This window comes from Nanorana parkeri, unplaced genomic scaffold, assembly GCF_000935625.1.
Source record: "Nanorana parkeri isolate BGI_ZX_2015 unplaced genomic scaffold, ASM93562v1 scaffold1798, whole genome shotgun sequence".
NCBI lineage: Eukaryota > Metazoa > Chordata > Amphibia > Anura > Dicroglossidae > Nanorana > Nanorana parkeri.
The window spans coordinates 88312-100455 of record NW_017308066.1 but is presented as its reverse complement, the minus strand read 5'-3'; the positions used below and the strand labels follow the sequence as shown (position 1 = coordinate 100455).

Genomic DNA, 12144 nt, shown 5'->3' with positions numbered 1-12144 from the left:
CTCTCTCTCTCTCTCTCTCTCTCTCTCCCCCCTCTTTCCTCTCTCTCTCTATCTTTCTTTCTTTCTTTCATCTCTCTTCTCTTTCCTCTCCCTCTCACCTTTTTCTGTATATCCCTCTTTCTCCTTTTCTCCTGTCCCCCCTCCTTCCCCCCTCTGTCTCTGTTCTCTCGTACAGTTCTTTGCTACCATCTAGTGGTGACAACAAATAATTTGACGATTATCTGTAGACACATTTGTATCCTTCCTCGTAGTTCCCTGTTGTGGTAACCATGGACCTGGCGCTGTCTATTCATTGAATTGTCCTGTAACAGGATAAAGCCATCATGGCTACATCAACATTCTCCCTGGTCCCTGTAATTGCAGAGGTGGGGCTGACTCTTTAGTACCTTAGACAGCTCATCTCTGATTGTTCTCAGGTCGGAAGCGGCCAGATCCCCAGTGCACCCAGCACTTGAACTTTAGAGAGGTTTTGCATTTATTCTTTAGTTTCCCTCCCATTTGTAATATCGGACTTTCTCATTTTCTGTCTCTGTTCAGTTCCGGAGGTGACTCCAGCCAATGTGAGCGGAGGAGGTGGCAGCAAGAATGAACTTGTCATCACGTGGGAGGTAAGTTGTTCCACCAAATGATAGATGTGTGTGTGTGATGCTGATGTGTTAGCGATCATTTTTGTATTTAGGAGATTGCTGTAATACAATGGAATCCCTCCCCAAAATATTCCAAAATATTGTGCACTCGGAATTTGTACAATAAGTCCAATAAAGCTGGAAGACAGCGGCATGAGACATGTTACTGCTACCCCCACACGTTACAGTCTATCCTAAGAGGTCATACTTTGGTTCTTTGTTACCTTTATGTGATTATGTCATTAAATGATCACATTCGTGAATATCATTTGGAAGAAGGAGAGGATCGCTTTGTCCCATTCACACTATAGTGTCGCACTAAACGTCTGGTACTGTGCATTTAACGCTATAGTGTGAACGGGCCCTAAAGTTGTAAGGTGCAAGAGTATCAGAATATCCTGGTGACAGGAGCTATAAGTATATTGAAATCAATTCATTATGTTTTTTTCTGTATCCATAAATGTATCCCTCCATATGATCCCTTGGATACAGTAATTCACCCAGCTCTCTATAGGATACCTGGGATGCAGTGATATGTCCGGCCCTCTACAGGTATATGATCCCTGAGATGCAGTAATGTATCCAGCCCTCTAAAAGATACCTGGGGTGCAGTAATGTATCCAGCCCTCTAAAGGATACCCGGGGTGCAGTAATGTATCCAGCCCTCTAAAGGATACCCGGGGTGCAGTAATGTATCCAGCCATCTATATGAACCCTGGGATGTAGTAATGTATCCTGCCCTCTATATGATCCCTGGGATGCAGTAATGTATCTGGCCCTCTATATGATCCCTGGGATGCAGTAATGTATCCATCCCCCTATATGATCCCTGGGATGCAGTAATGTATCCAGCCTTCTATATGATCCCTGGGATGCAGTAATGTATCCATCCCCCTAAATGATCCCTGGGATACAGTAATGTATCTAGCTCTCTCTATGATCCCTGGGAAGTAGTAATGTATCCATCCCCCTATATGATCCCTGGGATGCATTAATGTATCTGGCTCTGTCTATGATCCCTGGGATGTAGTAATGTATCCATCCCCCTATATGATCCTTGGGATGCATTAATGTATCTGGCTCTCTCTATGATCCCTGGGAAGCAGTAATGTATCTGGCCCTCTATATGATCCCTGGGATGTAGTAATGTATCCAGCCCTCTATATGATCCCTGGGATGCAGTAATGTATCCATCCCTCTATATGATCCCTTGGATACAGTAATGCACCCAGCCCTCTAAAGGATACCCGGGATGCAGTAATGTATCCAGCCCTCTAAAGGATACCCGGGGTGCAGTAATGTATCCAGCCCTCTATATGAACCCTGGGATGCAGTAATGTATCTGGCCCTCTATATGATCCCTGGGATGCAGTAATGTATCTGGCCCTCTATATGATCCCTGGGATGCAGTAATGTATCCATCCCCCTATATGATCCCTGGGATGCAGTAATGTATCCAGCCTTCTATATGATCCCTGGGATGTAGTAATGTATCCATCCCCCTATATGATCCCTGGGATGCATTAATGTATCCTGCCCTCTATATGATCCCTGGGATGCAGTAATGTATCCAGCTCTCTCTATGATCCCTGGGAAGCAGTAATGTATCCATCCCTCTATATGATCCCTGGGATGTAGTAATGTATCCTGCCCTCTATATGATCCCTGGGATGCAGTAATGTATCCAGCCCTCTATACGATCCCTGGGATGCAGTAATGTATCCAGCCTTCTATATGATCCCTGGGATGCAGTAATGTGTCTAGTTCTCTCTATGAACCCTGGGATGCAGTAATGTATCTAACCCTCTATATGATGCCTGGGGTGCAGTAATGTATCCATCCCCCTATATGATCCCTGGGATGCAGTAATGTATCCAGCCCTCTATATGATCCCTGGGATGCAGTAATGTATCCATCCCTCTATATGATCCCTGGGATGCAGTAATGTATTCAGCCCTCTATACGATCCCTGGGATGCAGTAATGTATCTAGCTCTCTCTATGATCCCTGGGAAGCAGTAATGTATCTAACCCTCTATATGATCCCTGGGATGCAGTAATGTATCCTGTCCTCTATATGATCCCTGGGATGCAGTAATGTATCCATCCCCCTATATGATCCCTGGGATGCAGTAATGTATCCAGCCCTCTATATGATCCCTGGGATGCAGTAATGTATCCAGCCCTCTATATGATCCCTGGGATGCAGTAATGTATCCAGCCCTCTATATGATCCCTGGGATGCAGTAATGTATCCAGCCCTCTATATGATCCCTGGGATGCAGTAATGTATCCAGCCCTCTATATGATCCCTGGGATGCAGTAATGTATCCAGCCCTCTATATGATCCCTGGGATGCAGTAATGTATCCAGCCCTCTATATGATCCCTGGGATGCAGTAATGTATCCAGCCCTCTATATGATCCCTGGGATGCAGTAATGTATCCAGCCCTCTATATGATCCCTGGGATGCAGTAATGTATCCAGCCCTCTATATGATCCCTGGGATGCAGTAATGTATCCAGCCCTCTATATGATCCCTGGGATGCAGTAATGTATCCAGCCCTCTATATGATCCCTGGGATGCAGTAATGTATCCAGCCCTCTATATGATCCCTGGGATGCAGTAATGTATCCAGCCCTCTATATGATCCCTGGGATGCAGTAATGTATCCAGCCCTCTATATGATCCCTGGGATGCAGTAATGTATCCAGCCCTCTATATGATCCCTGGGATGCAGTAATGTATCCAGCCCTCTATATGATCCCTGGGATGCAGTAATGTATCCAGCCCTCTATATGATCCCTGGGATGCAGTAATGTATCCAGCCCTCTATATGATCCCTGGGATGCAGTAATGTATCCAGCCCTCTATATGATCCCTGGGATGCAGTAATGTATCCAGCCCTCTATATGATCCCTGGGATGCAGTAATGTATCCAGCCCTCTATATGATCCCTGGGATGCAGTAATGTATCCAGCCCTCTATATGATCCCTGGGATGCAGTAATGTATCCAGCCCTCTATATGATCCCTGGGATGCAGTAATGTATCCAGCCCTCTATATGATCCCTGGGATGCAGTAATGTATCCAGCCCTCTATATGATCCCTGGGATGCAGTAATGTATCCAGCCCTCTATATGATCCCTGGGATGCAGTAATGTATCCAGCCCTCTATATGATCCCTGGGATGCAGTAATGTATCCAGCCCTCTATATGATCCCTGGGATGCAGTAATGTATCCAGCCCTCTATATGATCCCTGGGATGCAGTAATGTATCCAGCCCTCTATATGATCCCTGGGATGCAGTAATGTATCCAGCCCTCTATATGATCCCTGGGATGCAGTAATGTATTCAGCCTCTTATCCTTTAAGCTGCCGAAAATGAGACCTGTATTCCTACTAACCCTCCAAATAATTTTGCTTCTAGCCGGTCCCTGAGGAATACCAGAACGGTGGGGGTTTTGGTTACGTGGTGGCTTTTCGGCCCTTTGGAACGATCAGCTGGATGCAGACCGTTGTAGCTTCAGCGGATGCCGCGCGCTACGTCTACAGGAATGAGAGCCTGCCGTCTTTCTCTCCATACGAGGTGAAGGTCGGTGTGTTCAACAACAGGGGAGAGGGGCCCTTCAGCCCCCTGACTGTGGTCTACACTGCTGAGGAAGGTAAGTGGTCTACTCTTTTAAGGATAGCAGAGCTGAGCTGTGATTGGCTGGTTGGCTGGGAAAGGTTGTTTTCAGAGCAGATATCTCGGAAGGGCTGTTGAGTTCCTCTTCACTGTGACCGGATGTTGGTTAGTTTTGCCCCACGTTATTATAGTCTGACCATTGACTCATTTGACCCTCCCAGCCATTGTTTGCCTGACTTACCCTTCTTTGGCTGTCTGATTTGCCCCGTCTTTGATTAAATTACGTTTTTTTCTATGTCTGCCTCTCTTATTTGCCCCTCTATTCCTTTGTTTGTCTAACTCAGCCCTGTCTGCCATGAATGTCTCGACTTCTGCTTTCTGAGGTCTCATAGACGTGTGTAGCGGGTGTCATTTGCATCCAATGATTATAATGCCTCAACTTGTGGTCTGCCCACCTTCAAGCCCGCAAACACAGCCCTGTGCGCTTGTGTGTATTGAGCTTGTGTGGTATTAAAATATTGGGGTATCCATGACTGGAACTGGACAAGGGTCAGAGTTCAGGGGTCATTTAAAGTCTGATGGCTGCAGCTGCAGTCCTGTTGACTTCCTGAGCTCACAGGCTGCACACTCAGGAGCTGGGAAGCAGTGTGTGAATTATAAATAAGCCTTAGATGATATAATACTCCAACAATAGCCAATAACTGCAATATCAGTTATCAGATACACACCATGAAGACATCTCACCATCACTGATGACCATTAGAGTTTAGGAAAGGACAGTAACAATGGAGTGTTGGCTGTTATACAAATGTTACATTTCTGAGATCATGTTGATGACATTGTATCAATCTGAGTTTAGTGGAGAGTTTGTTGGAATATTGGGTACTTCTCTATAGGCTTTGCTCTACGTTCTCATGAACTAACAATGTATCATCTGATCGTTGAGTATTATCACTGATACATATATACTGATCTCTTGTGTAGAGCCAAATCGGGCCCCCGCAGGGGTAGTGGCCCGGAGCCTGACTGCCTGGGACATCGAGGTGTCATGGATTCCAGTACCGAGTAGCCTTAGCAAGGGGAGGATCCAGGGATATGAGGTGAGGACCTTCACCCAGTTTTGCCCCCAATAACCAGTCCCAACCGCTGGCTCATTATTGACACCAGAAACTCTTCACTTGTCACCCAGGTCCGTTTTTGGAAGCAGAACGAGAAGGAGCAGAGCGCACGCAAACTACGAACTCTGGGAAACCAAACATCCACCAAACTCAGCCATCTACAAGGGCACACGCTCTATTACCTAAATGTACGGGCATACAACAGTGCGGGCACCGGCCCTGCCAGCCCTACGGCCAATGTGACCACCAGAAAGCCACGTGAGTTATCAGACACTAAATTCTTCTTCTTCTTTACCTGGAAGTCCAGTGTCTGTACTTCCCGAGGGCCTGAGATAATTTGGTATCAGATTTGATTTTTTTTCTTATATGTTCATTGATGAGATTCAGTAACAGCAGAAAGGTTGATGTTGACTCCCAAAAAACAGTTCAGAGACCTGTCAGTGATTATTCAAATACATTTCTAATCCACCTTTCTGTCTTTCTTTCACTCTCACTCTCTCCTATCACTATAGAGGGGTATCCAGCAGGAGGAAGGAGGTCCTGATTCCTCTATATAGATCTTTATTTATCACTAGAGGGGTCCCCAGCAGGAGGAAGGAGGTCCTGATTCCTCTATATAGATCTTTAGTTATCACTAGAGGCAGGGGCGTAACTAGAAATCACAGGGCCCCATAGCAAAATTTTGTATGGGGCCCTGTGATTGCTAGTTGGCGCGGCCGCTGCTGAGCTGTGTCAGTGACAGCCAGCACCCCCACATGCCATAGCGGCCCTGGGCGGGCCCCCCTTTGCCCGGGCCCCATAGCGGCCGCCTGGGTCTCTATGGCTATTGTTACGCCACTGACTAGAGAGATCCCCAGGAGGCGGAAGGAGGTCCTGATTCCTCTATATAGATATTTATTATCACTAGAGGGGTCCCCAGCAGGAGGAAGGAGGTCCTGATTCCTCTATATAGATCTTTATTATCACTAGAGGGATCCCCAGCAGGAGGAAGGAGGTCCTGATTCCTCTATATAGATCTTTATTATCACTAGAGGGATCCCCAGCAGGAGGAAGGAGGTCCTGATTCCTCTATATAGATCTTTATTATCACTAGAGGGATCCCCAGCAGGAGGAAGGAGGTCCTGATTCCTCTATATAGATCTTTATTATCACTAGAGGGATCCCCAGCAGGAGGAAGGAGGTCCTGATTCCTCTATATAGATCTTTATTATCACTAGAGGGATCCCCAGCAGGAGGAAGGAGGTCCTGATTCCTCTATATAGATCTTTATTATCACTAGAGGGATCCCCAGCAGGAGGAAGGAGGTCCTGATTCCTCTATATAGATCTTTATTATCACTAGAGGGATCCCCAGCAGGAGGAAGGAGGTCCTGATTCCTCTATATAGATCTTTATTATCACTAGAGGGATCCCCAGCAGGAGGAAGGAGGTCCTGATTCCTCTATATAGATCTTTATTTATTGAGGAATGAAGGGAAAGGGTGTGCACAAGGTTTTGGAGGGCAGTATTTTCAAAATGAAGCTGAGATCAAGAACATGGGGACATGACTTCAAACTTGCCTGAGGAGAGCTCAAGAGTGTTTCGGGTCAATACTTTTTCCCAGTTTTTTTTGCTAAAATTAGGTACCTCGGCTTATATTCGGGACGGCTTATACTCGAGTATATACGGTAGTTGATGGTTGGAACAGACTTCCAGCAGATGTAGTGAATCGGTCAACAGAAAGGGAGTTTAAACATGCCTGGGGCAAACCTAGATCTATACACAAAATGTATAAAAGAAAAACATCCAATGCAAGGTGCAGACCCCATGGGCCACTTGGTCTTTTTCTGCCGTCACTCCCCTATGGTTCTATGTTTCCCAGCTTTCTAAATTCAATTCAGACCTCACCCCTAACCCCTTTTTATTGTCGATGTCTGTGACTTCTTCCTTTGAAACCAATAGGAAAAGCGTTTTTTACTGTTGCAGCTCCAAGTCAGCCTCCAGGAAACATCGTCTGGAACTCTTCAAACTCCAAGATTATCCTGAACTGGGATCAGGTGACTGCGCAGGAAGACGAGTCCGAGGTGAAAGGGTACAGAGTAAGTGCAGATGGTAATCTCCACCTGTAAACTATTGCTCCCCATGTTCCTCAATGGTTTGTTGAACATATCAGCTTTGCCAGACCCGTGCCCCCAATACATTTTTAAACTCAGCTGCTGGATTTACCTGGAATCCATCTTCATATTGAGATTGCACAGCAGCTAATAGCAGAAATCAGACTTAAAGAGTTTCTGGACTGAACCTTGATGAGTGGGAAGGAGTAGTATTTAGGTGGACAATATGACAGAGAGCTCCTGTTTTCTTTTTCCTTTAAGCACCCAATATGCCCCTGTTATGCTTATTAGCAATGCCATGAAAAGTCAGGAGGCGGAGCAGTGGAACAAAGTCTGGAGAGCTGCAGCTTTAGAAAAAGTGTTGTCACCCTCTTTATTTTGAGCAGCCATCATGGTTAGATGCAGGGCCGGATTTCCCACAAGGCCAACCGAGGCCCGGCCTTGGGGCAGCAGGGAGTAAAGGGGCAGCAGGGGTGTGGAATTCCTATCTCCCAACGCCACCAGTATATGCAGTTCCGGGTATCGGGCAGGTAGTTGATCTCTACATTTAGCCCTGCTTTGGGCAAGCAGGGCCAACTGTACAGTGGGGAAGCCGCCACTTGTGACCTTGGAGAACAGTTCCAAGTACTGTGGAGGTGACTTGCTGGACTCATGGTGGGGGCCGTGCTCAAACCAAGGAACACAGCCTGCATTTTTGAGAGGATTAGTTTCTGGGCCATTCATAAAATAAGCAGAATGGCATCTATAGGGATTTAGCGAGAACGTGGGGAATATTTTTATAATTTTTCTCCAGTGTCACTAATTTTCTCATGCTTGTAGGTCTTCTATCGGTGGAACCGCCAGGCTGGAGCCACCATGATCGAGACCAATCAGACCTCAGTGGAACTTTCTCTTCCCTACGATGAGGATTACGTCATTGAGATCCGACCAATCAGCGACGGAGGAGAGGGCAGAAGCAGCGAACCAATCCGCATTCCTCGGATATCCAGTGAGTGGTCGGTGAGAGATAAAAAAAACGAAATTAAAAAATAAATAAATAATTCTGGTGCATTTTAATTGTTGCCAGTTTAGGCCACATTGGTGCACTGGAATGTATCAGTGTGTCAGAAGATTATGAAAGAGTCTCTGTCGCACATCGCCATGACGATTTGTGGGGGCGCAGCTAGAAATTGCTAGATCCATCTCCAATCTCTGAGTCCCCAGTTCATGGTCCTTCTCATTCCACAGATCTTCTGTCATCACTTATCCATGTACTTGAAATCAAGAGCATGCTTTCCCTTCAGTCTTGTATCTGACCTCCATCCTTTCCTTCAGTCTTCTATCTGACCTCCATCCTTCCCTTCAGTCTTCTATCTGACCTCCATCCTTTCCTTCAGTCTTCTATCTGACCTCCGTCCTCCCCTTCAGTCTTCTATCTGACCTCCATCCTTCCCTTCCGTCTCATATCTGACCTCCGTCCTTCCCTTCAGTCTTATATCTGACCTCCGTCCTTCCCTTCAGTCTTCTATCTGACCTCCGTCCTTCCCTTCAGTCTTCAATCTGACCTCCGTCCTTCCCTTCAGTCTTCTATCTGACCTCCGTCCTCCCCCTTCAGTCTTCTATCTGACCTCCGCCCTCCCCTTCAGTCTTCTATCTGACCTCCGTCCTTCCCTTCATTCTTCTATCTGACCTCCGTCCTTCCCTTTAGTCTTCTATATGACCTCCGTCCTTCCCTTCAGTCTTCTATGTGACCTCCGTCCTTCCCTTCACTCCTCTATATGACCTCCGCCCTTCCCTTCAGTCTTCTATCTGACCTCCGTCCTTCCCTTCAGTCTTATACCTGACCTCCGTCCTTCCCTTCAGTCTTATATCTGACCTCCATTCTTCCCTTCAGTTTTGCACAGTTGTACCGGCTGCTCTCCTGGACTGAAATGGCTTCCTCTGATTTCACTGCACACTGTGAGCTTTTCACAATGTGCAGCAAGTCAGATAGAGCCCACCTCATGTGCTGGTTGGAGGACATCCAGCATCACCTAATTCTTTCCTCTCCAGCTTGACTGTCCCTGGCCCACATCTTTCATTCATTGCGTTTCAGTTCTTTCAACCATGGAGGCTCAGGTCAGAGAGAACATACAAACAGATCTGATAATGCATTGGTGGGAAATTATCCAAGGAGTGTTAACCACTGAGCCCCTATTGAGTCTTAAAGGGAAAGAGGTTGGCACATGTGTCACAAACAGGGGGCCATATTAATTGTGAGAAAGACAATCCTAATGATAGCAAGAGCAGAGACAGTGGAGGGTACTGTCGGTGGAGGGAAGCAGCAGAGCATGTTGGAAGCTGCATGGAGACTCAGAAGTCATGGAGGCGACTGGAGGCATAGGGGATGCAGAGACATACTGGAGACACCAGGGTATATTTGTAGAGGTGCACACTGGATACACAGGAGTACGCACAAGTGACGGTGAAACACTGGAACTGGAGGCAGAGAGGGGACGGAAACTCAGAGTGCAGTGAGGCTTTGGAGCCACCAGGCTCGGCTTAGATGTAGTGACATGTTGCTTGAGCTCCAAGCCATGCATCGCTTCTTCATTGAAGTTAATGCCAACCCGGTTTGCTGCCTCCTGATTGGTCACAGCACCACCTCTCCAGTAGAAATCTGGAATTGGGAGTAGCTGCGCCCCCCGGAGAGAAGACACAGGCTGGATCCCATGTACAGTAACCATTACATCATGAAGGAAAATGGATCCAGCAATGGGACATTTCTGACAGCAGGGTAATACCATTGACAGAAGAAGTTCTCAAAGCTCCTGGGATAATATATTCAAGTGAAAAACATTAAAAAAACAAGTTTAAAAAGAAGCACCAATCCTCCTGCTAACATGTGTTGATGCCTGTGCCTTGTAACAGCATTACATCTGTCACTGTATGTATCCACAAATAACATCCTTTGAGCGGCAGGTTGTCTCACGTTTCCTGGACTCCTGCTGTGGGTGGCACTTGGCCATCATTCTACCACCGCGTAGATGAAGAGCGCGCCAAAAATAAAATGATATTTTTAATCTGAGTTCAGGATTGTAGGAACATATACTGCACATAAGTAAGGGTAGATATAGTCTTAAGGTGGCCATACACTCTACAACCATCGCAAGACCTTAGTCTTGCGATGGTTGTAAAGGGATTAAAAAAACGTACGATCTGCCTATCTTGGACAGGCAGATCGCACTCTTGATCATCGCAAGCCACGCCCCCCTGAGGGGCGGGCTTCCGATGACCGCAATGCTGAACGGGCAGTGTGCGCGTGCACACCGGCCCGTTCGGCATTTGTCTTCCGAGCACCGTTCTAACCAGCCAAGAATCGTACGATTCCCGGCTGGTTTTCGAACATGCTGGTTCGACGGAAGACGTGCGACCGTACAGTAGAAACGGTCGCACGTCTCCGTTCACACTGCTCGATTCTCGTACGATCGCGGGATTTCCCGCGATTCTCGTACGAGAATCGAGCAGTGTATGGGCACCTTAATGCTTCATTTCAAATATACTTAGCTACTTTAAAGGTGCCCATACACTGCTCGATTCTCGTACGAGAATCGCGGGAAATCCCGCGATCGTACGAGAATCGAGCAGTGTGAACGTTTCTACTGTACGGTCGCACGTCTTCCGTCGAACCAGCATGTTCGAAAACCAGCCGGGAATCGTACGATTCTCGGCTGGTTAGAACGGTGCTCGGAAGACAAATGCCGAACGGGCCGGTGTGCACGCGCACACTGCCCGTTCAGCATTGCGGTCATCGGAAGCCCGCCCCTCAGGGGGGCGGGCTTGCGATGATCGAGAGTGCGATCTGCCTGTCCAAGATAGGCAGATCGTATGTTTTTTTAATCCCTTTACAACCATCGCAAGACTAAGGTCTTGAGATGGTTGTAGAGTGTATGGCCACCTTTAGCCTACGTTATGGCCGCTTAGCAAGTATTGAAAAAATCTATAAATCCACCATGATAGTCTGACCCTCAAATTGTATTTGCGCCTGAGGGTTAAAGCCCTGAATTTGTTTATCTTTTATCAAACTCACATGGAACCTTTCAGGAGAAACATTTTTTTTACTAAATTTTTCTCCGAAGCGTTTAATCTTTGTATGTATGTTTTCACCCTTTGTTTCACCTGCTATGTACTTTCCTATGACAAGATTTATGTATATCATTGAAGGCTGCTACCCAATTGGGTAAATATTTAACTCTTGGACTTCTGTGTATTTGTTACAATGTAACCCAAGACACAGATTTAATTTGATCTTTTTTTCATATCTCTTCCATTTTCCTCTGCGTCCTATGTATATGGCTGCGTATGTGGGGGTTTGACCGGGATGCAGAAGTGTTAATGGACAGGGATGATGTACTTTTTTTCAAGCTTTATTAACACTGGTTACAAGAGTGTGCTAGTCCCACTATACAGACTTATGGTATTTTCAAGCAATACATTTAGCAAACATATTACTTCCTAACAAAGGTAGACATATTGTTATTTACTAGGGATGCACCGATACTTTTCGAGTACCGATGCCGATACTTGGCATTTTCATGAGAACTACCAGGGTTGCAGTGGTTGCAGCTGGGACCTGGCTCTGGGGCTCCACCACTGCCCTGAAATCATTAGTCGATATTGTTTTAGTAAAACTGTCACATGACAATAAACAAAAATGCATC

At 46.5% G+C, this 12144-nt stretch overlaps 1 protein-coding gene across 1 annotated transcript in view; it reads left to right on the top strand.

Annotated features, from left to right (window-relative positions):
• CNTN4 (contactin 4) overlaps positions 1–12144 on the top strand; it is a 122150-nt gene that overhangs the window by 108314 nt on the left and 1692 nt on the right. The window contains exons 18-23 of the mRNA XM_018571640.1: positions 538–608; positions 4058–4292; positions 5240–5355; positions 5445–5631; positions 7338–7450; positions 8285–8453. Of these exons, the coding sequence (XP_018427142.1) occupies positions 538–608; positions 4058–4292; positions 5240–5355; positions 5445–5631; positions 7338–7450; positions 8285–8453 (891 nt within the window). The remainder of the gene's footprint in view (positions 1–537; positions 609–4057; positions 4293–5239; positions 5356–5444; positions 5632–7337; positions 7451–8284; positions 8454–12144) is intronic.